The sequence below is a fragment of the Phalacrocorax carbo genome, chromosome 5, assembly GCF_963921805.1.
Source record: "Phalacrocorax carbo chromosome 5, bPhaCar2.1, whole genome shotgun sequence".
NCBI lineage: Eukaryota > Metazoa > Chordata > Aves > Suliformes > Phalacrocoracidae > Phalacrocorax > Phalacrocorax carbo.
Window position 1 is genome coordinate 54,977,837 of NC_087517.1, and position 27,185 is coordinate 55,005,021.

Here is a 27,185-nt window from a genome sequence, read left to right on the forward strand (position 1 = left end):
ACAGACTAACACTCCGAAGGACAGCCAGACCACTTGGCTTTACTGAAGCTCTAGTATTTCAAACCAGCCTGTGTGATTTAAGGACAGGAAAAAAAGAATAAAAAAAAAACAGAAGAGAATTTTGCTCCCTAAAAGTCTCCCTCAGGCTGACTTCCCCTGGCAGTGGTGGTCACCTGCTGCAGGGCCTGCACTGGGAGGCTCACTGTCACAGCTTCTCTCCTGCAGTGCAAGCCTCACCAAGAGCACTTGGGCAACCATTGTGTGGCTGGTACATGCTCCCACGGGAAGATGACGAGTCAATCCCGCTCTACCCTTCCCATCTCACCATGCAGTCATTTCAGGAAATGCAGCAGAGTTTCCATGGAGGATCACAGGATTCTACAGTAAGTGTCAGCACTCCATGAGGGATTGGAGAGCTGCTGAGTATCACCCTCCAGACATGGGATCGTCCTTGGGAGCGATTCAGATGGCAACCAGGAACAGAAACTAAGAATTCTGGAAGAAATGGACTTAACTGAGGCAATTTTGTATGCATCTACAGTCAGGTAATCTGTAATCAAGAAGCCAGCTATAACATTACAAAGGTATTTCTGCACCCCCTTCTATCACCTCCCCCTGACAACAGAACATCCCCTTCAAGGGATCAGAAAGTCCTCCCTCTTGTTTTTATGGAAGTAGATGGGTCCTACAAACACTGGTCCTCCCCCAAGGCTATTTCTGTGAGTGGCAATCTTTTGATTGACCCCAGATGAAAGTATTATCCCTTTAAACTGGCACCAAGCTCTTCATTAGAGAAAGCACCAACTGCCAGGACACATCAGCATCAGGCCATGGTCCTGCCAGGCAAGACTCAATGACAGATTAACACCCTCGCAGGGACCCACTGTGACTGTAACACAAATCCAACTCAACTGCCACCCTAAAGGGTGGGAGCTCACTTTCCTTACCCATTCTAAAGCCCTTCTAAATGAAATGGGTATTTTGGCACATTAATTTTATTCAAAAGGAACTGAAAAGAAAACCCCAAGAAAGGAAACAAGACAAAGTGCTCTAGGATGATGCTTTTTAATTGTTATTTTTGTATCTTTAAAAATAAATCAAACCATTAAAAACATTATAGACAACAAATATGAAAACAATAAAATTTGTACATCATTTCAAGATATTCAACAGTCACTTATTTGAAACGCATCAACTTTTCCCTTCTTAAGCAGGCCCCAAACAGGAGAAAGAGTAGAACAGAGATGCAGGAGATGCAATTGCCACACAGTGGAGCTTTCAGCCTGAAAGTGGATAGCTTTATGTAAGCAACAAGAGGAAACACTGACCAAGGAGACAGATCTCGGCAGTTGTAACACAGAGAACATCAGAAGGCAGTGGAAAGTTATTTGCAGGAATTTAAGCCATCTGGACCAAGACAGATCCATAAGGTAGGAGAATATAACCTATAATCTTTTTCCTCCTCTAGAGACATCCTATGAGGCATGTCCTACTTACTCACATCGGCACTACGGCCAGCTTCATGTTTACAACATTTTAAGCCTTACCAACCTTCTCCACCTATAGCTGGGATCAGCAGGTCATTTACTTCAAACTTCCATCTCTTCTTACAATGAGTCAGTTTTGGGAAAACACATGCATATAGTTGTATTTAAAATGGATACTCAATAGATGATGACGCAATGAGAATTCGGCGCCTGCTTCCAACAGCAAAACAATGGGACAGATACGTTGGTTTTCTGTAGGAGTATCTGGGCAGTGGGTAGGCAGAAACACATACCATTCTAGCAAGTTTTCTAGTATTCTGCTGCAATATAATGCAAACACATGATCTGGCAAAGAAGATTCATGACCCTCTCTTCTGTGCTATATAAAACAAGGGCCTTCTGAAGCAAGAAAGCCTTCACCACCCTAAGACAGCAAGTTCTTGGGAGACCTGGAATAATGAATACTAGCTCTGTGCCCTGCACAGATGCACAGTAATTAAGAGAAAAAAAAATAGCATGACTCTAAGGGGCAGGCTTTCTTCCCTCCCAGTTCCTTTGGAACGGTTCTGTTTGGTCCAAGCGGTTTATCTTTGTCATCTGAAAGCAGCTTAGGAAGATTGCTGGGTGAGAGATCCACTACGTGGACTGCCAGTTTGGATGGAGCTGGGCATGATCATTAACTTTACTTTTTAAAAATTTATTTATTTTAAAGTATTTCAGAGAAAGAGAGAAAAAATATATTCAAGAACGCCCAAGTGGCTGCTACAACTACAAAACCAACAACAACAAAAAAAGCTGAAGCGCACTGTGGTTTGCCCTCCAGTTTTGCTCACACAGCACACCACAATGTCACACCAGGTTGTAAAAAATTCCTCTGGCTATCTGTGAAGTTACAGTTGTGCACCAGGAATTCCTATGTTTTCCTTCAGCTGATAGTGGATTCCATGAGGTTGCCAGGTTTCACTGTAATGCCACATATACTCCTAGTATCTGTAGCTTTTTCTGGCAACTCTGCTAAAACAAACAAACAAACAAAACACCCAACAAAAAACCAACCCAGACAAAAGCAGCAGAACTCCAGGGACTCTGGTTATTAAACCTTCATAAGATTTTCACCACTTTACAGCTATTCTATAGCATTATTTATAAACTTCATATTCCTCTGCAATGCAACCAGTGCAATGATCCGGAGACCAAAACCTGCCCCCCCAGGCTACTTAAGAAATCCTTCATTGGTAATGCCTTCACAAGTCTAACAGTTATGTACCAGCAAAATAAATCCAATCTAATCCCTGACTTGTAAAATTGGCAACTAGGGTTTTTCTGCTTCTTTGTTCTGTATTTTAAAGGACCAGTTAAAACAACAGCAGCAGTATATTGCAAATAATTATAAAACAATTACATTAGATAAATGAGATGCAGGCAGATGTGTCTCGGTTTTGAATGGCTAAAACAACCGAGAAATTGGTCTTTACAGCAGAATTTTGTGCAATTTGTTTTGGTAGAAACCGTAAAGCCAGTCAATCTGTTTGGGAGTGCTTGGACACTTGGAACCTTAGTTCAACATATTCACAGATTTATATATTTGAGGAAAAACAACAACAATGATAAAAAGACACTAACCTGAGTAAAACTCTATTAAAATAGAGTGATCATTATTCAGTAAATCATATATTGCACCTTTAAATAAATCATTATAAATCGTATAAAAACAGGAATACCAGCCAGGAACAGGGAGGAGCTATTCTGTCCTTCATACACACCCACACACACCCCTGCACACACATTCACATATTCACTTGCTCAGTTTTTTTACTACAGTTAAAGCTTCGAGTGACAGACCACACTCCTCTTCCTCTAGCAGAGGCACCGAAACATTAAGGCAGGGGCTATTTGTGGTGAAATGCAAAAACAAAACTCACCTCCAAACTTCTGGAGAGTCCTGCCAACAGTGCAACTACAGTTAAGTTTGACATAAGCCTTATTTAAAAATCTGTGTTCTCATTAAGAGTTTCAGTACAAAAATAGAATCTCTGCTGTTTTTCTTCTAGAGTAGCAACTAGAAAAGGCACAATTTCCAAGTATAAATGTCCATTTGAAGGAGCTGTTTGTACTCCTTTTTTAAATAAAGGAACGCAAAACAAAAATAAATCACAGAGGCACATATCTAATTAGCTAATTAAACAGCCACAGTAGATAAAATATGTTCCTGAAACTTATAATTAAATATATTAAAACAGCCCATGAGCCTGGTATCTGTAAATGAAATCATATAAAATTGTAATAAAAAGCTTGTGTTATTATTTTACTATTTAAATTCTAGTTCACTGGTCATACTGTAAATGCTATTTCACCTATCAGCACTATTAAATTCCCAAGAAAAAGCAAGATTCCTCTGTTAACTTTAAATAGTTTTGGTTTTTGTGTGTGTTTTAATAACAATCTATGGCTCCTGCCAGCATTGTGTTTTTCCTCCTGCAGGTCACATCTTCGAATGCAGACAGAACTGGAGAAGCCAGATGCGAGACACTGCACACAATCCCAGAAAACACGGGTAGAACATCTCCCTTCCCTTGGCACAGACAACACCTCCTGGAGACACTGCGTTCCTTCCAAACTATGCGTGGTAGCCATTGGCCTTCCTGAAGCCTGGCCCAGGTGTGAAATTTTCATAGATTGCCATTGCTGTCGTGTTTTGGTAAATAAGATCAGTTTTCTTGTCTTTCTGGGATCTAATAATATCCATAACACACTGGTTTAGGAAGACGTACTGGTCCTGGTGGGACAAAAAGAAAAAGGAAGGTAATATATTTCTAGAAAATACTAAATTTTGGAAGCAATTCTGCTCCTGAATATAGGTTTTTGGGTTCGGATGCACTGCACTGAACGTTATCACAGAGTATTTTTCAGAGGTTGTATGTATAATTCAAAGCAATAGGGCTGAAAAGGACTTCATCATGTCATCTGATCAACCCCCCTATTAAAAAGTAAGATCAAGTTTACTGTCATGGCTAACACCCTCTTAAAACACTTCCATGATGGAGATTTTACAGCTTTTCCAGATCAGCCTGAGTTAATCCACACACCTTTTTGGATCAAGGTGATAATTTCAGCAGAACACAAAAGAAAAGATGCACACTGAAACCAACTGACTCAAGATAATTCTGGGCACAGCTATAAAGATAAAACACATTGGTAAAACAAGTTGAAAAAAAAACCCACCACCCTTCTTTCAGGATTTGATTCTTTCCAGCTGCAAATGCCAGTTCTACAAAGTACTCTGTAAAGAGATTGCTTGGAAGTACTACAACCCCTGGCTGCAACTGCTGTTGCAGGCAGAAATGAGGCAGGACAGTGGGAAGTTAAAGAGCAATTTCAGATTGCTCCTTACTAGCTCATCTTCCTGTAATTCTGAGCTACGTCTTAAATCCACCTTTCCTGGATTTTTCTGCACATTTGAAAAACAGGCTGCTGGACAAAAGGCAGCCTTACCTCAGTTTGCACCATTAAAGGTCGGTGCATGCGAAGATCATATACCACTCCATACACATCCACAGTATTCTCCATTTCAATCTGCTGAATCAGGCGGTCGATGGCAATGAACGTCCCTGTCCTCCCAACACCAGCACTGCAATGACATGGGGAAGCTGTTTACCACTTTCTCTCAACCACCTGCTCACCAGTGGCCTGATGAAAAGCCAGTGAAGCTTGTAAGATGCTTTCTGTTATTTCAGAGGCATAGGTATTACAAGTCTCTGCAGTCCAGAGGCGTGGTTGTTACCATCACCAAGAGGGAGGAAGGACATGCATCAGGGCTTCCCAGCCTTGCACTTGCTCAAGATTACAAATAAAAGCACTTGAAAAGGCAACTTTTTCAGCTAAGCTTTCCAGGCTAGGAGAGATGGTCTAATGACATTTTGTATCATGTACTTTGCTGCCTACACAGCATTGCTGTGTTTCTGAAGCACAGGGCAAAGGTTTTAATTCAGCAGGGTGCATAGCCCATGTTCTTAAGCATGGAAACTAATTTTTTCCTTTTTTTTTTTTTGTAGTCGCATTGATAAAGAATTGTTTTTAACATCAGAAACCAAAAGAAAAGGGGTGTCTAAGACAAACATGTTATTCCTACCTGCAGTGCACCAGAGTAGGAGAGTCGATCGGATTTTGACTGCTGTACTCATGAACAAGGTGTCGGAAGTTGATGAGAAGGTCTGTTGTCTCCGGCACTCCGTGATCTGGCCAGGAGGTGAAATGGAACTGGCGCACTGTGTGCCGCTCTGGTGTGGTGGACTAGATGGATACACATCAAAACCAAAAGAAAACAGGCTTCAGAGGAGCAACAGTAGGGCTTCCTGCCACATGTACAGGGCAAAGCTCAGCTTCACTGAAGATGCCTGTTACAAGCCATGCAGTAATTTGATCTGTAGTATTTCAGTTTCCCTCTTGCTTCTGCTCTGGTAGAGAATACTTAGAAATAATTTCCCTTTACTTTTCACTTTACTCCAAGATCATAATCTGCTGACAGATGGGACGAATTGTTCAGCCTAGCAGATATTACAAGTGCCCGCATAAGCACAAGTTTTGGTGCAAGCTTCAGGGAAAAATAAGCTGCAGGATCACCAATGGGGCAATTGGTAATTCCCATTAGCAGGCTCAATTTTGCTGGCAGATCCCTTTCTGCCACAGCGAAGGCCTTACTGACAACTCATTCCCACCTCTGGATATGTTACTAACACACTGTTTTGGGAAGCTAGGGCATATGAACAAATGCATATACATAAACATCACAGGAATCTTATTGCCAGTAAATAGTGTGGAAGATATTAAATCAGACTTTTGGCAGAAAGCAGACCAATACATTCATAGCCTCAAGTTAAAATAAACTACTCATCCTTTTCCCTCCAATAACTTTGAATTTTATTAAGTTTTCGTGAAACTACTATATTCTGTCATTCTGGTGTTGCCTGACATGTAAAGAACAGCCAACTGCTTCTACAGATATTTACACACAGCTGAGAGCTGAGGGGGTACTCACCTTTTCTACAGTGAAGTCCCTTATTGTCCATTCTGGAAGGACAATCTCCGAGACCATTGTCACAATAATGTCACCATAGCTCTTAGATTGTTTGTCTGGCCAGTATTGTTCACATTTTGTCTAAGAAGAGAGTTACAAGGTTAGACACGTTACACACAGCAATGAAGAACTGACTGTTAGTTTTAAATAACACACCATCTGAAGCAGGGCTAGAAAGCATGTGTACCCTTCCCAATGGCCTATCCCAAGGCAGGAGAAGCTCTACCAAAATAATTTTTGAGGGGTAATAACCCACCCTTAAAGAGAGCAATTCCTGAGACAATCTATTCTGGAAGTCAGCAGATACAGAAATGGGAAAACGCTAAAAAAAATTGGTTTACTTAATTTAGAAAACAGTTAGTGGATGGTTGTTAAAAGAAAGTGGTCGGTTTCCAACCTGCGAGGGTAACCACAAAACTAGAAGAGATCCAACCATATTCCAGAGATGGTTCAGTTTTAGTAAAAACATACCCGGGCTTGTTCAACACATTTTGTCAACATAACAATAGAGTAGATATTCTTTTCCCAAATCATGAGCCAGAAGTCTTCTATAGTATTGGGTAAAGGACCCTGTGCAGCAATAAATGCCTTCTTTGAGTTATAGCCCTAAGAAGATGAAGAAAAAACCAAAATAAATACATATACATACACACTTGCATCAATGAGACATAAAAAGCCAATTTTAAACATCATTATGATCTGTTAAGCCTGCATCATAAAAATACACATTATACTTCATTTCAACTAATGAAGCAACTTACAGGCATATAGTTTGCATTAATATAATCACCAGTTGCAGAGTTTTGATCTGAAAGTTTAACACGAGAAATGTCATCTGCAGAAAGAAAAAAGGAAAAGAAAATTATGAATTTTAGAACTAGAACCTTTCAGCAAAATACTGCTTATCTAATGCACGATTTCTAAATAAAAGGTGTTTTAGAACAATGTGCATTTTAAGAATAAGAATATAACTTTAGGAATCATAAATAGCAGTAGTTTAGTATTTTTATAACAAAAGACAAAAATGTGGGACCAGAATAAAAATTCACAATATTCAACACTGATTTTTTTAAAACATGGTTTGTTTTGGCATATTTATATATTTTTAATGCAACATGAAATTTACTGTAGTTTTAATTACTGGAGAAAACTAGGTAATTTGCCTCCTGCCACCACTGCAGCTGATGTTTTCCCTCCAAAGCATCCCTAAGTGCCTGTCACTGTTCGCCTCCCAATTTCTTCTTACACTCTGCTGCGCTGGGGTGCCTGCAGACAGCTTGACTGGGCTTAGGCTTAGTTTGTCTGCAAAGCTGGCCAGCAGGGTCTTAATATTTCTTATAGCTCTGCACAACTGTCTGTCTGTAGTCAACCATTAACCTCTTGTTTTTTTCAGTCGGGACTGCAAGTTTCTCACAAATGGAAAAATAAAATTATTTAATTAAGGGAAAGTTTTTTAAGGAGCTTTCTTGAGGGAAAGTTTGGGAACTTTAGGGAACATTCTTGAGTGAAAGCTCTTTAGGTTTGCTTATACAGTGAGTTTGGGAAGGCAGCAGCCCAAATTAATTCATTTGGAAATTGACTACATTACTACCTTTTTGAAACCTCTGGGTACTATAAAGCCAGGTGAGCTAAACCCAAGTTTTTCACCTAAAAATTCAACCAGTAGACAATGCAAAACCAAAGACAATAACTCACATGGTAAGACGTTGTTGTATCTATTTTTTCCCCTGTTCTCAGGAAGTTCAGCAGCAAATTTGGGCTGATGGACACCAGCAGACTTGAGTTCCTACAATAAAAGGATTCATGAGGACCTGCTCCTGGTTTAGGAATCATACACACATGACAAAGAGACAAATACTCCAAACACTCTTGGCCTTTGCTGTAAAAGTAGGCATGTTAAACTGGAATAAATGATGACAAAAAAGTCAGCTTTTTACAGAGTGGGAGGGTGACAGTGGCAAACCTGCTAGACAAGGAATCAATACAGAATGTAGGAATAGTAGTGTGCTTAAAACCCAGAAAATGGGCTTTAAGAGCCCCAAAATAGCTTTGCAGGAATACGTGACACTGCCATCAACTGCATACTCATTCTGACCCCAAGGCAGTGAACTACCGAGCATAAGCTTTGCAGACATTGCAGCGAGAAAGGGAGCAAGTGCATCAAGAAAGGACCGAAGGAAGCAAAATCTGAGAGGAAGGCAAGGTGGAGCACCAGCCTGCGAAGCACAACAAAAGGAACAGAATTTTAACTGGAAAGAAGACAGTCAATTAATAGGTTCAAGGAGATGAAAAAAAATGAGATTATTTGACAGCAGACATGACAACACAGAATCCTTACTGACATGTGATGCTTGTCTTTTATACCTTATAACAACTAAGCTTTAGCACATTTCATAGAAAAAGTTATCGCCACTAAGGAAATCATAATTGCTGTTTCTCTGACTGCTCCTTCAAGCTATTCACAGCTGCAGTTTGCAAATCACACCTACACATTCAAGCAGTCGGTGATATCAGCAAGAGACCTGTCTTGCTGTGTAGAAAATAAAAAACAATATGAAAAAAACCCACACAAAAGTACAGCGAAGTTTAAATAGCTTTCCCTGCGCTAACTGTAGTGCAACTAGGGCAAGGACTCTGGAGATCCTGCCTCTGGTGAGAGCTCTGAACAGCACACCATGCTATAAGCTCACAGTTAGAGATAATGGTTCAGAATGTGAAGTATTTATCATGCATTTCAACTAAATTTGGAGCTGAATCAGAGAAGGGAGGGCTACACGTGCAGCTTAATAATCTCTATAATAGAGGTCCTCTCTCTTCCCCTTCAGTAAACCTCGCACTGCTCCATAGGAAAGCTAATTTGCTTTTCTGGAAAAGTTTGCCATGAAGCTCTCTCCTCTGTGGGCACATACCTCATACTCTTCAGCAAAACCACAGTTGGAATCAGCTTGCTGCTTCTTAAAGTAGGACTCGAAGTTCTCCACTTTAATAATTTTTGATCTACGATGAGAAAACCCATGTATTAGTAACAGGTATTAGGTGAATAAACCATGAACTCAGTTAATGTGTTAGAAAGTGTGCCTTACTTACTTCTTGATTCTTCAGGGGAGGGTGGGGGAAGAAAAAAAAGGTCGATTAGACACATGCAGCTTTATTTTTCACTATGTGAATCTAAGAATGAAAGCATGACTGTTAGTAGCAGCCACAAAACTGTATTTACAGGGGACAGGTTATCAAGCATAGCATTTAACTGATCTGTTAATCCAAGGACAGACTAGCACATCCTTCGGGGAAGGATATCACAGAAGGTATCAGTCAGCTGTTTCTGTGCTCCCATCGGATCGGCCCCATTCCCTCATGTATTTTATGTCAGCTATCAAAGTCCACACAGGTGGGACTTTGTGGAATGCTCCGGCCATGCCTTTCCATCAGCACAACAATTGGTGCAAGAACCAATAATGTGATTCAACTGCACTGTCTGTGACTTCCAGTATATTGTGGTTACCCTCCCATGGCCAGCTTTTACAATGTCAGCATCATCCGAATTAATAGCTCAGCACAAAAGTAGCCAAAAAGCAAAGGAAAATTCAGGCCACAGTGCAGGATTTTGCTTATGTGCGCTTTATCGACAATTTGGATTGTCTCCTCAATGTGCACGGAAGCCTGCATTTCATCCAAACATCCTGTTTTTCAAAACTACACGGAGTGTTTGTGTATCTACTGGTGATTCATTAAGCAAGCACTCAAATCCCTGTGGCAGCTCTAGATGTCTCGATCAATAAGATTATTGATCTGCAGGCTGGAGTCTTTAAATTCCATGAAGAATTAATACTGCAAAATTCTATATAAAACTGCACAGAAAACAAGCATCAGAGATCAGCATAAGTTTTGCTATTGAGCTCAGAAAACAATGTGTAAAAGGATATGGACTTACTTAATTGGAGAAAAGGACACTTCAGTATTTCTTTTATCTTTCCTATAAGGTGAAAGAAAACACCACAATAGGTTCACGGTAGAATTTAATGGAACACACATAAGATTTCCGACAACAGCTATTTCCTGTGCCTGTTCAGAACAATTTCTTTTAAAGCATCTCATTCTGTGCAAGAAAACCCTCCTGAGGCAAACCTTACACCTACACTAAGAATAAAATACTTCATCCTTCATTCAGTGATGTTGCGCAATGGGACCTTTTCTTTCTGTTGGAACCAAAGCATAGTGCCAGAACACAAAGCACACAGTTTGGTGGAAGATGTACCTCCGAGGGATCTGTGTCACTACCTAACATCTCGGGAGAACTGCTACTCATCCCAGAATCCCTACAGTAAGTGTTCAATAGTGATGTGTCAGTGGTACTAAAAGTGGTAGCTGAAAGAAACTAAGTGTTCCTAGCTTTAAAGGAAGCTCTTCTCATTATTATCCACAGCTACTGGACACACTTGTAAGAATAACAGCAGTTAATCAAAGAAACTAAGAAAACTGGACTAAGGGCCCTACAGCTAAATTGTTAGAAAGGATGTCCCACACAATGAGAAGCAGGAAAAAGCCCATGTGGACTCTAAGTCCCAGATTATTTAGAAAAGATTGGAAACCCAAGAGACCAGCTCAAACCCTAGGCAACTCAGCAGCTTCTGGAATCTCCAGAATGGAAGTTTTATGTGACAGGCCATCAAGCAATTAAAAAAATGTGATTAATGGATATTTTCAAATCAAACCATCTAAGATACAATTACATATGTCTTTTAGCACAATAATTTGTGATGTTTGCTCACTTCTGACTGAATTACTTCATCAGCATGCATAAATTCAGAAGAGCTAAAAAACCCAAATCTTAACTCGTTAGTTTTTAACTAGGGAGTCCAATGAAGTCCTTTAATGTCAATGTATCAAACTAGTTAATCTGTAAGATATAAACAAGGTTTTTAAAGAATGTTTTTTAAAGCGTATAAAACAGAAAGAGAGGCCTTTTTAGGAGAAAGATACAGAAGTGAAATACTGGTGTTCCTCATCACAACAAACAGAATAATGAACACACATTACCTTTTCCTTCTCCAGAATATGAAACCCCCTATAGCGACTACAGCCAATATAGCTAAAAGGCATCCAATAACAGCTCCACCAATAACACCTGATAAAAGAGAACAGCTATTACTCATTATTGATCTACCTCTTTGCTAATGATCTAACTCAATCAACATGCTACAGGAGAACTTCGCAAGTGACAGAACACATTCTGCTCTGCTAAATGTCTTTTCTTTACTGTGTCCTTTGGCAATACCAGTATTGAAAGCTCATAAAGAATAATAAAACAAGGATGTAAATTAATAAAAAATTGTGATCAAAGGACCAGTATTTGCATTCCAAGACACCCACTTCCAACTTACCAGAACTGTTAGAACATCAGCTGCTTTTTGCTACTTGTTTATGTACCAAAGTCTCCCTGTATCATCCAGTTCCTTTCAACATGCCCCAGGTAGCACAGCTTTCGGTTACTTCCATAGTGGAAGTAATACATGGAAAAAAGAGGTCACCCGCAGAACTAGCAAGGTATGAATTTACAGAGCAATGTGACTGCAAAACTAGAAAGGAACAGTCCATCAGAGGGAAACCAACGGGTGTTTTCCTATTATGAAACTTGCCATAACTGAGGAATCTCCACACAGTGTGTATGTGCCAAGCCACCAGTCCTATATTTGACATTAACTATACCTGGGTCCTGGGGTAGCAAAACCGCCTCAGAACAGGGTGAAAATGATACATAACTATCTTCCCCCACAATGATGCTGGCCATGGTAAAGGTTATATTAGTGAAACCTGCAACACTTGCCCTGTTGATAAGGTAGAAGAAAAAAAACACAGGTACATTACATGGTTTCAACAGCCTTAAGCAAGATCTGTAATCTTTTCATTAGATGATCTTTTACATTTCAACTGCAGCAAAATTAACCAAACAGTGGTTTGAGACAAATACCTGTATGAACGAAGTGGAATCAATGGTCCGTTTTCGTAGCCATACATTGTGTTTCCCTTGCCTATATCAACGATGTTTGTACCATTCTGAGAATGGAAAGAAGGTGATTTTGCCTGCTCTGTATCTATAACATATGCTACATAGGCGACTGTCGTCTTCTTCTTGAAATCTTTGTATGTGTTCTTCAGTTCAGACTTCAAAGATGTACAAGCTTCAGGAAAAAACAAGGATATATGTGATATACATCATCTGCTGATTTTGTATGCATCAGCACAGCGGCTGAAACGGTAATGCAGGGTGCCACCTTAACCACAGTTGTCATTACTCCATACATACTGCCCGAAATGAAAGGCTGAGTGCAACAGAATCTCAGAAATCTCTTCTAATACAGTGCAATCTACTGAACTACTTTCCTACTCCCCAGTGTTGTTTTAACATTTTTTTTGGTTTTACCCCTACCATGTATAGTGGAGCTTCTCTGTAAAGGTACACTGGTGGTGGATTCTGGTCTCCTCGTGGGCAAACTTCATCAGACAAGTCACTCACATCCACATGCACTCTATCAACTACTATATCTAGACAGTATAATGCAAACTGTGTAGAAAAAGTCACCTGGTGTCCAGTAACACCGTGCTACCCAAACAGCATCAAGCCTCATTCAGGGTGACACTAAAATCATCCTGACCTATACTTCCTTGCTGTGTCTTACAAGAAGTCTCACACCTAAACCCTAAGAGACGAAGGAGTTAATTTCTGCCTTTTACTGACATAGACAAGCATTGAACAAAACAGTGATCAGAACAGTTTCTTTTCCAGAAGACTAAGAAAAACTTGTTACTGCAGTCAAACAGCAACCAACATGGCATCATCTGCAGAACAGCACCACTTTACAGTGTATGTTGTTAGAAGATGAACCCTAGAAACTTGAGGCACGTGTGACCTAAGAGGTAATAAACCAGCTCAAATTACCAGTTATCCAAAAACTCAAGAGCAAGTGAACTGACATAAATATTCAGAATATTGACTGAGGTTTGCATACATTGCTCTCTACTGACTGCCTTTACAAAGCTAAAAGCTCTATCTAAAAGCAGATACAGTATTGAATTCATCTTTAAAATGGAGAAGGCTTGCAGGAGCTCTGAAAGGTGGAAAAGCTCTAGTAAATTTTCTACAGTTGTGTAGACAAGGTTTGACATGCCACTGGTGAGCTGGTGGCTCCCTGCCACCAGCAGCAAAGCTCTCATCAACCATAACTGTGCAGGAACAGGGTGCAAGACAGCTCTTTTAAAGCACTAGTTTGGTTACATTAAAAGCAGCTGAGGTCACAATTAACTCAGTTGCCTAGAAATGGGTGTTCACCATTATCTGAGTTATGTTATATGTCCTGTTTGGTCCCTAGTTCCCATTCCAAAAGGATGTACATCCCAGATTATAACTGCAGCTCCTTGTGGATGTGCTGGCTATCACCTTCGGACATCTCAAACAGCCGTAGACACCACTGCTTACACAACTGAATGAAGTCCCCTCTGTCTATCCTAAAGGTAATGATGTCCATTTTAAGACAGAGAAATACATCTCAAACATACTAACGCTATTTCAACACTATAAAGCTGAAGTGATGCTAGGCTGTAAGGACGGTTTGCAGCTCCTATCAAAACACTCGGAGACGCTATCTTACAATTACAAGCAATCTTCCTTCCTTATTTCTCTCAATCACATCTTGAAAGTCCTCTTTCTTGAATACCATGCAATTAAACCGCATAGAAAAATGCACTAAATCTCATCAAGACTAAACAGGACTGGCTGAAGGTACAAGCAGAGCTGTTGCTGTGTGCAAGAGCTTGACATTCAACTCAGCAACTCTGGAGCAGCTGAGTAGGCACGTGAAAAATAGGAATTTTCTGCACTGATGTACTACATTATATATATATACACATACACACATATATACACACACACCTCCGGGCATTTCTTGGACATATATTGTATGGAAAACAACTGAAAAAAGATCTACAGTCAAACTGCTGCAAGATGAATTTCCAGTGCTAAGACAAAGGATAAGCATGAACGTCAAATCCCACCTGGGGGAAAACTATCTCCATCAGCTGCTTTATTCCTCCAGTGCAGTGGCAAAAATGAAAAGAGGTTCAACTAGAACCTATACTGCAAAGGTAAGTTCCTCAATTTTATGATTTATCACTAGGCACTCACCAATTAAAGACAGTTCTTTGTTTTGATGCTTTAAAGAGGTGAGTTTGACAGACTACGCTCTAGCTTCCTCTGGCATTCAGCTTCCCATGGTATGTAATGCTGACAATGCTATTCAAGCCTTCCACCTGCACCCCATCTCTCTCAGTTAATAATGTGTTTTAAGTAAAATCAGACAGAAAGCGTGCTCACGCATGCTCTCAGTCTCTCAGATCTTACTGCAGAATCATCCAGCTGAAGAAGGGAAGAGGAGAAACATCCCACATTCCAAAGCTGCTTATATTAGTAGCTCTGAAAAATTATTATGGGGGGGGGGGGGGAAAAAGGATACTACACAATCTTGTGGCAGGAATAACTGGCAAATCAAGATGGCAGCAGCACAGTGGCAATACATATGAGATTTGTATACAAGGATAAGCCAGGCTGGAAAAGGCTGAGTGAAAACAGTGGCTTTCTGAAAACAAGGAGTGATCTGACAGTCAAGCGAGAAAGGTATTTGCCTCACGATTATTGAGAGGTGATTGAAAATAGTGACTCAGCTTTTTCTCTATCCATTTAATACCTCCTTAGAGTTTAAAACACAATGCTGTCTGATAAATTGTTTCACACAGCTACAAGAGAATATCATAACATCTTACCTTGTTCTTCTGTTGCGATCATTACTGCATAGGCTTTTAGTGGTCCATTCAATGACTCAAAATCAGAGAATTCAACAGACAATGAGCTATGACTGACTGCCTTGACTAATGGAGCTTTGCTTGGAGCAGGTGGGTCTACAAAGAGAAATGTTTTTTCAGTATCTTAATGACTGATAAAGGGAATTTTTCTAAACAGGAAAATGCTGTAATGCTGATGCTGTTCATATAATGCATTATCTACTGTGCGTCACATTAGGCTTTGCGTGAATGTAGCATTTTATTCATAATCTGTAGGCTGATAATGTACTGCATATCAAGTTTGGTATTCTATACTCATAAAATTAATATTTTGGTCCTATGAATATCTTTCATTCACAAATCTTAATGCTTACCAGTAATGCTTGTATTACACTCTTTCCACACTGGAGAGCTTTCAGAACTATTTGAAAGAGTTACAATAGTAACAGTATAGTTGCTGAAATAATCTAAATATTTTATTATTAAGGTTTCCTCTGAGCCTTCTCTCCCGCAGGATGGAGCCCGTCCTTCATTTTGGAATGTATCTTTATTTATTGTAATTTTGAAGCCAGAATTGTTACCAGAAGGACATGCCCACTTTAGCATTAGGTAAGGCTGCTTGGCCACTGGTTCACATTGAAATGAATTCACTGGGGCAGGAACTGCAAAAAAAGAATAAAAAAGAGAAGTAAGAAATCAAGTATTGTAGTAAATAGATAAAGCTGTCTATTTTTAAGTTCTGTGTATAAACATTTGTAAGTAGATACCGCAAAAAGAAGAGACAAGTGCTTGTAGTGGGTGACACTGTTAAAAGGCACCGAGGCACCCATCTGCCGACCTGACAAGGAGTCACAAGAGGTTTGCTGTCTTCCGAGAGCTAAGAACCAAGACATCACTGAGAGGATGCCACAACTTGTCAAAAGCACTGATTACTATCCTCTGCTACTCTTCCATGTGGACACAAATGATGCTGCAAGCCTGAGTCTGGGCAGAACTAAGCAAGACTATAAAGCTCTGAGAAAGCAAGTGAAAAACATTGGTGCCCACATTATCTTCTCCTCCATACCACCTCTTCGAGAAAAATGGGCGACTAGAAATAGGCAAATAATACTGATCAACTCCTGGTTACATGGCTGTGTCAAGGTGAGGGTTTTGGCTTTTATGACAATGGGATGTTCTTCAACAACCATAGGCTGCTAGGGAGGGATGGACTCCACCTGTCTGGAAGGGGCAAGGGATTCTTTCGCAGAAGACTGGCAAACTTGGTGAGGAGGGCTTTAAACTGAGGAACTCGGGGGAGGGGGACAAACTGGCAATGCTAATGCCATCACACACAATGGGGGAATAAGACAGGACAACCTGAGCAGTGATAAAGGTGTCGTGGTGGCCTCATGTGATGGCAACCAGGAGACCAACCACCCCAAGGGTTTGCATGGCTATAGTGGGTCCTCGTACAGCCCTCTGGGGAAACCTGTGTGCTCAAGCACCTTTCTGAAATGCCTGTACGCCAATGCACGCAGCATGGGGAATAAACAGGAGGAACTAGAGGTCCGTGTGTGGTCACAGGGCCGTGATCTTACTGCAATCACAGAGACATGGTGGGATAGCTCGTATGACTGGAATGTGGTCATGGATGGCTACAGACTTTTCAGGAAAGACAGACCAGCAAGGTGGGGTGGGGGAGTTGCTCTTTATGTGAGGGAGCAACTGGAATGCATCGAGCTCTGCCTTGGAATGGAAGGCGAACAAGTTGAGGGCTTGTGGGTAAAAATTAAGGGGCAGCCAAATATGGGTGACACTGTTGTGGGTGTTTGCTACAGGCCACCTGATCAAGAAGAGGAAGTTGATGAAGCCTTCTACAGACAGCTGGAAGTAGCCTCGTAATCGCAGGCCCTGGTCCTCATGGGGGCCTTGAACCACCCTGATATTTGCTGGAAAAGCAACACAGTGAGCCATGCGTGATCCAGAAGGTTCCTGGAGAGCACTGAGGACAACTTTTTGATGCAGGTGGTGGAGGAGCCAACGAGGCAAGACATGCTGCTTGACATTATCCTAATAAACAAGGAAGGGCTGGTTGAGGATGTGAGAGTTGGGGGTAGCCTTGGATGCAGTGACCATGAGATGGTTGAGTTTAGGATACTGTGAGGTAGAAGCAGGACTATGAGTCAGGTTACAACCTTGAACTTCAAGAGGCCCAACTTTGGCCTCTTGAAAGGCCTGCTAGGAGGAATCCCATGGGCTAGGGCTCTGAAAGGCAGGGGGGTCCAAGAGACCTGGACAGTATTCAAGGACCACTTCCTCTGAGCTCAAAATCGGTGCATCCCCAGGAGAAAGAAATCAGGCAGAGGAGCCAGGAGACCTGCATGGATGAGCAAAGAGCTTCTAGAGAAACGCAAATGCAAAAGGGAGGTTCACAGTATGTGAAAAAAGGGACCTGCCACTTGGGAGGAATACAGGAATGTTGTCAGAGTATGCGGAGATGCAACGAGGAAGGCCAAGGCCCACTTGGAATTAAATCTGGCAAGGCATGTCAAAGATAACAAGAAGGGCTTCTTTAAATACATCAGCAATAGAAGGAAGACTGGGGATGCAGTGGGCCCACTGCTGAACAAGGAAGGGACCCTGGCGACGCAGGATGCAGAGAAAGCAGAGTTACTGAATGCCTTCTTTGCCTCAGTCTTCACTGCTAAGGCTGGCCCTCAGGCATCTCAGCCACCAGAGAAGAGAGGACAAATCGGGAGAAAGGAAGACTTACCATTGGTTAAGGAGGATTGGGTCAGGGACCACCTATGCAAACTGGATCCTCGCAAATCTATGGGCCCTGATGGGATGCACCCACCAGTGCTAAGGGAGCTGGCAGATGTTCTTGCAGAGACACTCTCCATCATCTTTGAAAGATCATGGAGGACAGGAGAGGTGCCCGAGGACTGAAGGAAAGCAAATGTCACCCCAATCTTCAAAAAGGGCAAAAAGGAGGACCTGGGAAACTATAGGCCTGTCAGCCTCACCTCCGTTCCTGGAAAGGTGATGGAGCAGTTCATCCTGGAGGTCATCTCCAGGCATGCAGAGGACAAGAAGGTTATCAGAAACAGTCAACATGGATTCACCAAGGGAAGATCGTGCCTGACCAACCTGATAGCCTTCTGTGATGGCATGGCTGGCTAGGTCAACAAAGGGAGAACAGTGGAAGTTGTATATCCTGACTGCAGTAAGGCATTAGACACTGTCTCACATAGCCTCCTCACAGGCAAGCTAAGGAGTATGGGTTGCATGAGTGGACAGTGAGGTGGACAGAGAACTGGCTCAACAACCGAACTCAGGGTCGTGATCAATGGGGCAGAGTCTGGATGGTGGCCTGTCACTAGTGGTGTTCCCCAGGGGTCTGTGCTGGGTCCAGTCCTGTTCAACATATTCATCAATGACCTGGGTGATGGGACAGAGCGTAACCTCAGCAAGTTCGCTGATGATACCAAGCTGGGAGGAGTGGCTGATACACCAGAAGGCTGTGCTGCCATCCAGTGAGACCTGGACAGGCTGGAGAGCTGGGCTGAGGGGAACCTGATGAAATTCAACAAGAGCAAGTGCAAGGTCCTGCACCTGGGGAGGAACAACCCCATGCACCAGTACAGGCTGGGGGCTGAACTACTGGAAAGCGGCTCTGTTGAGAAGGACCTGGGAGTGCTGGTGGACAACAAGTTGACCATGAGCCAGCAGTGTGCCCTTGTGGCCAAGAAGGCCAACAGTATCCTGGGATGCATTAAAAGGAGTGTGGCCAGCAGATGAAGAGAGGTTATCCTCCCCCTCTACTCTGCCCTAGTGAGACCACATGTGGAGTACTGTGTCCAGTTTTGGGCCCCCCAGTTTAAGAAGGGCAGGGAACTGCTTGAGCAAGTCCACCGGAGAGCTACCAAGATGATTAGGGGGCTGGAGCATCTCCTTTATGAGGAGAGGCTGAAAGACCTGGTTTTGTTCAGCCTGGACAAGAGAAGACTATGGGGGATTTCTTCAATACCTATAAATACCTAAACAGAGGATGTCAGGATGATGGGACTAGACTCTTTTCAATAGTGCCCAACGGCAGGACAAGGGCAACGGGCACAAGTTGGAACACAGGAAGTTCCACCTCAACATGAGAAAAATCTTCCTTCCTGTGAGGGTGACAGAGCAGTGGAACAGGCTGCCCAGGGAGGTTGTAGAGTCTCCTTCCCTGGAGACATTCAAAACCTGCCTGGACGCGTTCCTGTGCCCCCTCCTCTGGTGTCCCTGGTCAAGCAGTGGGGTTGGACAAGATGATCTCCAGAGGTCCCTTCCAAACCCTACCATTCTGTCATTCTGTAAGACTACAGTATTCCTTTCCACTTTTAAAAAGATGAAGCTACTGCCTACAAGGACTTGCTGCCCTGTGAAGAAAAGCATTTAGCACATTAAGTACACAGACCTCTTCTGTGCTAACTCCTCTGCAGACAGGCTTACTGAGAATATTTAGGCTGAATATCTGTCAAGATCAGCAAACGTTTCAAAATACTGTTCAACCATCGAACATACTACTCTATAAACATTTTTAAAGTAGTATGTAGATTGACACTAGCTCCCTGTAAAATTATGTAAAACTTAGTGGCCAACAAAGAAGAACACAAATATAAGCTCCATGCATTAAGAGCACAGCAGTAGCCATCCTTAAGAGCAGCAACCACAACATGTCAGTTTGTGTGAGTGTCCCATGGGACACAGTAAAAAATAGTTCCTAGAGGAAGAACCATGACTTTGGATATCTATCCTCTAGGTGTAGTTAGAAGTATAATCTGTGCTCCAAGGGGAAAATCAGAGATCAGCATACTCTGCCCAGATATGGAAAATGGAGCTGGGCTCTGTGGAAGTGAAGATGAGACTCCATCAATGCTCACAGGTATCTGCTGACAGACAGAAAAAGCAGAGGCACAGCAATGCTTCCATGTTTCAGGCAGACTGAGCATTTCGAGTAGCCAAGCAGCACTTTCACGGTACCAGAGATTCTCTCTTAACTGATTTGTTCTGGAACACCTGGAAACCCCATTGAGGAGCTCTGGGACAGATTCGCTTCAGTTAAAATGGGACAAAACAAAGGAAAGGACACAGCAGCACATATTCACAACAAGGGGGAAACAAGGACACAATGCCTAGCATGAGGACGAGAGGAGCACCTCAGCTTCCTCCTCACTGCTGATGAACTGATCAGAGCAGCGTGGCCAAGAGCCCAGTGTGCCCACATGCCAGCTGCAGCCACGGGCCCCTCTGACAGGGGAAGTTCCCAGGCACAATGCACTATGCGGGAGCCCTTCAAAATAAGGGTCTGAGGGCTCCATTCACCAGGAGAAGAGGCAGCAAAACCTCCCACAGAACCCCCTCCCACACATAAGCATCGCTGACTGCAGGTAAGCCATGTGCAGCACTTCTGCCTGAAACAATACTGTATTTCAACCCTTGGGCAGGCAGGCAGAAGCCTGAGCTGCATGGCAAAATACAGCCTACCAGAACAGGGCTGCACAAAACCGTGACTTACTTGTATACAAGAGCAGAGACAACCCTTCTCCTTCTGTCTGACCATCAGCTGCTACTGCAAATACTGTGAAATTGTACATCGTCCCCGGGATTAACTCAGTAATTTCAATGTTGGTAACATTGGACGTCAGGTTCCAAACAGAGGTACCATTTACAACCTCTATCCTGAAGGTGTAGGAGTTGGAAGCAGTGCTGTTCACCTCCCATGATAACTGCACAGAAGTCACACCAACATATTCTGCCTTGAGATCAAGAACTGGGCTGGGCTCTGTGAAAGGCAAGACAACAATCCATCAACCTGCAAGAACATTGCTCACGTACATGGACAGAACAACACAGGCACACTGCTGCTTCACTCTCTTCACATCACTCATCATTCAGAGTGCAGGAGCACGCCAACGACATTGCCAGATATTCCTGGAGGCTTTTGCATCAATGGCTGGGTAACAGAAAAACAAGAAAGAGGCATCTGAAGTGTGATTCACCTTCCTTTCACATTCAAATGCAAGAGCACAGGTCATCATGGCGCCAGCAGTCCCAGGGTTTACCCTGGCAATCCAAAGAGGAGGAAAAGAGTAGAGGGGAAAAATGGTGGTGCATCTCCTCACAGGAAAAGGTAAGGAACATGAAATAGCACTAGAAGAGGAACAGAGGTGACGACCCAGGCACCCTACTCCTCCTACAACCCTCAATGACCTGAGCTCACTCCCATGGCAGGGAGGCCACCTCCAGAAACCCTCTCTGCAGCACCCAATTCTCTGTCCTCTTTTGAGGATGTACAACACACCATTACAGTCAGACAGCACATGAGAAACTTGGAAATCGACTCCAAAGTTAGGAGCACACATTCAGGTACATTTCAGGACAACAAAAATGACAAAACAGGCATCTGTTTCCTTTCAAATACAACCTGTGGAATAACCAGGCTGGGCTACAGCCATGCAGGTCAGCTCCAAAATGGTCCCTCCAACACCAGGTGTCAAGACTTTTGAGCCTCAACAAAGAGATGCTGTATGGCCAATGCCGTTCTCCTGAACTAGCGTTGCCTAATTCTCACTCTCCTGCAGCCTGATGGCACCTATGGGCCCAACAATGACAAAAGTTCCCTTGGTGCGATATGTTCTATGTGAAATCCCTTAAAATAAGGGTCTGAGGCCCCCATACTCCAGGAAATGAAACCAACCCCCTTCCCAAATTTACAGGATAGAGGTTCTCAGGGAGAAACCTCTTCTCTGCATGATCAGACTTGGGGACAAACTTCATCAACAGTGATCTATCAGGGCAATGCTGCTTCTGCACTTTAACATCCTATGCTTGACAAGATTGGCCAGCTCCAGGGCCAAAGCATCACCTCTGCCTGCAACAGTACTAAATTACAACCCTCAGGCAGACAGAACCCTGAGCTGCACAGCAAAATATGATACACCTGAATCACAGCTGCAAGAAAGTGTGACTTACTTGTATACAAAAGTAGAGACAACCCTTCTCCTTCCGTCTGACCATCAGCTGCTACTGCAAATACTGTGAAATTGTACATCGTCCCCGGGATTAACTCAGTAATTTCAATGTTGGTAACATTGGACGTCAGGTTCAAAACAGAGGTACCATTTACAACCTCTATCCTGAAGGTGTAGGAGTTGGAAGCAGTGCTGTTCACCTCCCAGGATAATTTCACAGAAGTCACACCAACATATTCTGCCTTGAGATCAAGAACTGGGCTGGGCTCTGTGAAAGGCAAGAGAACCATCTGTCAAGACAGAGAAGTAAGGACAGAAGAGCCACAACCACATTTCCCTATTCCGCATAGAATGGGCATTATTTGTAGCCAAGCAGCACTTCTACAATATCAATGCTGTGCTGATTTTGGCTGGGATAGAGTTAATTATCTTAAAAGTAGCCAGTAAAGGGCTATATTTTGGATTTGTGCTAAAAACAGTGTTGATAAGACAGCGATGTTTTAGTTATTGCTAAGTAGTGCTTACGCTAGTTAAGGACTAATTTCAGCTCCCCGTGCTCTGCCAAGTGCAAGAAGTTGGGAGGGGGCACGGCCAGGACAGCTGACCCAAACTGGCCAAAGGGATATTCCACGCCATATGACATCATGCTCAGCATATAAAGCTAGGGGAAGAAGAAAGTGTGGGACATTCAGAGTGATGGCGTTTGTCTTCCCAAGTAACCGTTACACGTGATAGAGCCCTGCTTTCCTGAGGATGGCTGAACACCGGCCTGCTGATGGCAAGTAGTGAATGAATTCCTTGTTTTTACTTTTCTTGCATGTGGGGCTTTTGCTTTACCTATTAAACCATCTTTATCTCAACCCATGAGCCTTCTCACTTTTACCCTTCCAATTCTCTCCCCCATCCCACCAGGCGGGAGTGAGCGAGCAGCTGGGTGGGGCTTAGTTGCCAGCTGGATTAAACCACAACAAATGCCTCGTTTCAGACATTCATGCTGGGGCATCTCTAGAAAGGCCACAGGAGTTCTGGGGGATATTCTCTTTATTTCATTTCACATGCTAAAATTATTTCCTTCCACAGTGGGTTTCCAGACCGAGACACAGATGGAAATCAGGGAAAGAAGCAGAATGCAGGGTGATTTTGGTCTGTTAACTCAAAATATTGCCTGCGAGTCTTAATCTGAACCCTTCAGCCCAGCCTCTCCCCAAAATCAGCAGAAAGAAATGGGCTCCTTGAGCAGGTCCAACAGCTGACCCACCGTTGGGGGCTGTGTCTGCAAGCCAAATTCAGCATCAACACTAGGCAGACAAGACTTAACTCAGGCAGCTTAGACAAGCTCATCTGCTCAGTAGCAGGTCCAGGACACGCTGACTCTAAGTGCTTTGCAGGGATGTTGCCTGTTCACTTTCCCTTCCTGAGCTAGACACACACACACACACAAAAAATCTTCCCCTCCCAGCTGTCCCTCTAATCCAGGAAAAGGTGCTATGGTGCAAAGCTGACAGCAACAGCACCAGACTCAACAATGTGACCTTAGGCACTGTCACATCCCACAGAACCCCTAGGCCAGGGACTCTGAAAGAATTCAAAACAATCTCCAAGAAAAAGCCTCTGTGATCCCAGCCACCACATCCCTGCACACCATGTCCTTTGACATAAGCAGTAAAAACCTGCTCCCAGAAGCATTATAGGGGGCCCCATTCAGCACTCAAGTCTAGAGAAAGTCATGCTGTTGTAAGCAGCTGCATCTCTAGTCCTGAGCAGCCAGGCTGATGAAATAACTTCTTCACAGGCAATGCATTTACACAGAATTACATATAATCTCAGTCCTTTTTGCTTTTACCAAAGGTGGCTTGGCACTCATGCTCACAGGCCCTGGAGCAAAGCAACGTTACAATGAGAAACAGTACAAAGTTGGAAACTGAAGCAGAGTAACTTTGTACAAGCTACATGTTCATTTGCAACTGAGAGGCACCATTTCCCTACTTGTATACAGGGTTACAGTGCACCAGAAATAGGCCTGCATGAAATTGTGACTTACTTGTATACAAGAGTAGAGACAACCCTTCTCCTTCCGTCTGACCATCAGCCGCTACTGCAAATACTGTGAAGTTGTACATCGTCCCCGGGATTAACTCAGTAATTTCAATGTTGGTAACATTGGACGTCAGGTTCCAAACAGAGGTACCATTTACAACCTCTATCCTGAAGGTGTAGGAGTTGGAAGCAGTGCTGTTCACCTCCCAGGATAATTGCACAGAAGTCACACCAACATATTCTGCCTTGAGATCAAGAATTGGGCTGGGCTCTGTGAAAGGCAAGACAACAATCCATCAACCTGCAAGAACATTGCTCACGTACATGGACAGAACAACACAGGCACACTGCTGCTTCACTCTCTTCACATCACTCATCGTTCAGAGTGCAGAAGCACCCTAACAACATCACCAGATGCTCCTGGAGGCTTTTGCATCAACGGGCAGCTAAGAGAGAACTGAGAAAAGGCATTCTGAGTGGGATTCATCTCCCTTTGACACTCCAAAGCAGAATCACAGCTCACCACTGTGCCAGCACTCCCAGGGCTTCCTCTGGGAATCTAGAGAGGTGGGCAGGACAGGGATGATGATGGTGAAGAAGGAAGATAAATACAAAACAAAAACATCAGGGCTGTCTTTCTGCTGCACATTAACATCCTATCCTTTGTATATAGCGCAGATCAAGCTCCAGGACTAATATATCATGTCTGTTCGAAATAGCATTGAATTACAGTCCTCGCATACATAGTTAGAGCCCTGAGCTGCACAGCAAAATAGAGTCCACCAGAAAGAGGGCTGCAATGCGACTTACTTGTACGCAGGGGGAGGGACAGTCCTTCTCCTTCCGTCTGACCATCAGCTGCTACTGCAAATACTGTGAAATTGTACATCGTCCCCGGGATTAACTCAGTAATTTCAATGTTGGTAACACTGGACGTCAGGTTCCAAACAGAGGTACCATTTACAACCTCTATCCTGAAGGTGTAGGAGTTGGAAGCAGTGCTGTTCACCTCCCAGGATAATTTCACAGAAGTCACACCAACATATTCTGCCTTGAGATCAAGAACTGGGCTGGGCTCTGTGAAAGGCAAGACAACAATCCATCAACCTGCGAGAACATCGCTCACGTACATGGACAGAACAACACAGGCACACCGCTGCTTCACTCACATCACTCATCGTTCAGAGTGCAGAAGCACCCTAACAACATCACCAGATGCTCCTGGAGGCTTTTGCATCAACGGGCAGCTAAGAGAGAACTGAGAAAAGGCATTCTGAGTGGGATTCATCTCCCTTTGACATTCCAAAGCAGAATCACAGCTCACCACTGTGCCAGCACTCCCAGGGCTTCCTCTGGGAATCTAGAGAGGTGGGCAGGACAGGGATGATGATGATGGGAAGGAAGGTTTGTTGGTTTTTTTTCCATTGGTTGGTTGGTTTTGTTGTTGTGGGGAATTTTTTCTTTTGGGTTTGGGAGTTGAAGGAGCTTGTGTGGTTTTATTTTTAAAAAAACAATTTAAAAATCTAACTGGGGCTATGTTTCTTCTACACATTAACTCCCCATTCTTAGCAGGCAGCCCATGTAAGGATTGTATTATATTTCAACACTTGGTCAGGCAGACAGAACCCTGAGCTGCACAGCAAAATATGATACACCTGAATCACAGCTGCAAGAAAGTGTGACTTACTTGTATACAAAAGTAGAGACAACCCTTCTCCTTCCGTCTGAACATCAGCTGCTACTGCAAATACTGTGAAATTGTACAATGTCCCCGGGATTAACTCAGTAATTTCAATGTTGGTAACATTGGACGTCAGGTTCCAAACAGAGGTACCATTTACAACCTCTATCCTGAATGTGTAGGAGTCAGAAGCAGTGCTGTTTACCTCCCAGGATAATTTCACAGAAGTCTCACCAACATATTCTGCCTTGAGATCAAGAACTGGGCTGGGCTCTGTGAAAGGCAAGACAACAATCCGTCAATGTGGCTGGAAAGAGAATAGACTAGCACAGAATAGCACAGCATAATTTCAGTTAGAAAGGATATACAACAATCATCTAGTCCAACTGTCTGACCACTGCAGGGCTGACCAAAAGTTAAAGCATATTATTGAAGGCATTGCACAAATGCCTCTTAAACACTGCCAGTCTTGGGGCATCAACCACCTCCTTAGGAAGCCTGTTCCAGTGTTTGACCACCCTCTCTGTAAAGAAATATTTCCTAATGTCCAGGCTGAACCTCCTGTGGTGCAGCTTTGAACCATTCCCATGCATGCTATTGCTGGAGACAGGGAAGAGAGGCTCAGCACCTCCCTTTCCACGTCCCCTCTCCAGAAAGCTGTAGAAAGCAATGAGGTCACCCCTCAGCCTCCTTTTCTCCAAGCTAGACAAGTCCAAAGCCCTCAGTCGCTCCTCACAGGACACTTCTTCCAGCCCTTTCACCAGTTTTGTTGCCCTCCTCTGGATGCATTCAAGGACCTTTGCATCCTTCTTAAGTTGTGGGGCCCAGAACTGCACATGGTACTCAAGATGAGGCTGCACCAACACTGAATACAGAAGGATAATCACCTCTCTTGACTGGCTGGTTATGATGTGCTTGATGCACGCCAGGACGCGGTTTGCCCTCTGGGCTCCCAGGGCACACTGCTGACTCGTAACGAGCCTGCTGTCAACCAGCACCCCCAGATCACTTTCCGCAGGGCTGCTCTCCAGCCACTCCTCTCCCAGTTTACACTTGTGCCTGGCGTTACTCCTTCCCAG

At 43.2% G+C, this 27,185-nt stretch overlaps 1 protein-coding gene across 3 annotated transcripts in view; it reads right to left on the reverse strand.

Annotated features, from left to right (window-relative positions):
• Positions 1-1,049: 1,049 nt before the first annotated feature.
• The window catches only part of PTPRJ (protein tyrosine phosphatase receptor type J), an 81,416-nt gene continuing 55,280 nt past the window's right edge, over positions 1,050-27,185 (reverse strand). The window contains exons 6-24 of one of the 3 annotated variants that reach the window (XM_064452546.1): positions 26,113-26,379; positions 25,236-25,502; positions 24,430-24,696; positions 22,390-22,656; positions 20,933-21,199; positions 15,768-16,055; positions 15,376-15,510; positions 12,530-12,740; positions 12,268-12,386; positions 11,599-11,686; positions 10,493-10,534; positions 9,471-9,558; positions 8,257-8,347; positions 7,323-7,396; positions 7,033-7,167; positions 6,523-6,642; positions 5,617-5,777; positions 4,980-5,115; positions 1,050-4,263 (exon numbers count right to left, since the gene is read on the reverse strand). In XM_064452546.1, the coding sequence (XP_064308616.1) occupies positions 4,105-4,263; positions 4,980-5,115; positions 5,617-5,777; positions 6,523-6,642; positions 7,033-7,167; positions 7,323-7,396; positions 8,257-8,347; positions 9,471-9,558; positions 10,493-10,534; positions 11,599-11,686; positions 12,268-12,386; positions 12,530-12,740; positions 15,376-15,510; positions 15,768-16,055; positions 20,933-21,199; positions 22,390-22,656; positions 24,430-24,696; positions 25,236-25,502; positions 26,113-26,379 (3,182 nt within the window). In that variant the 3' untranslated portion in view covers positions 1,050-4,104. The remainder of the gene's footprint in view (positions 4,264-4,979; positions 5,116-5,616; positions 5,778-6,522; positions 6,643-7,032; positions 7,168-7,322; positions 7,397-8,256; positions 8,348-9,470; positions 9,559-10,492; positions 10,535-11,598; positions 11,687-12,267; positions 12,387-12,529; positions 12,741-15,375; positions 15,511-15,767; positions 16,056-20,932; positions 21,200-22,389; positions 22,657-24,429; positions 24,697-25,235; positions 25,503-26,112; positions 26,380-27,185) is intronic. The other 2 variants (XM_064452547.1, XM_064452548.1) reach the window with 2 other exon arrangements.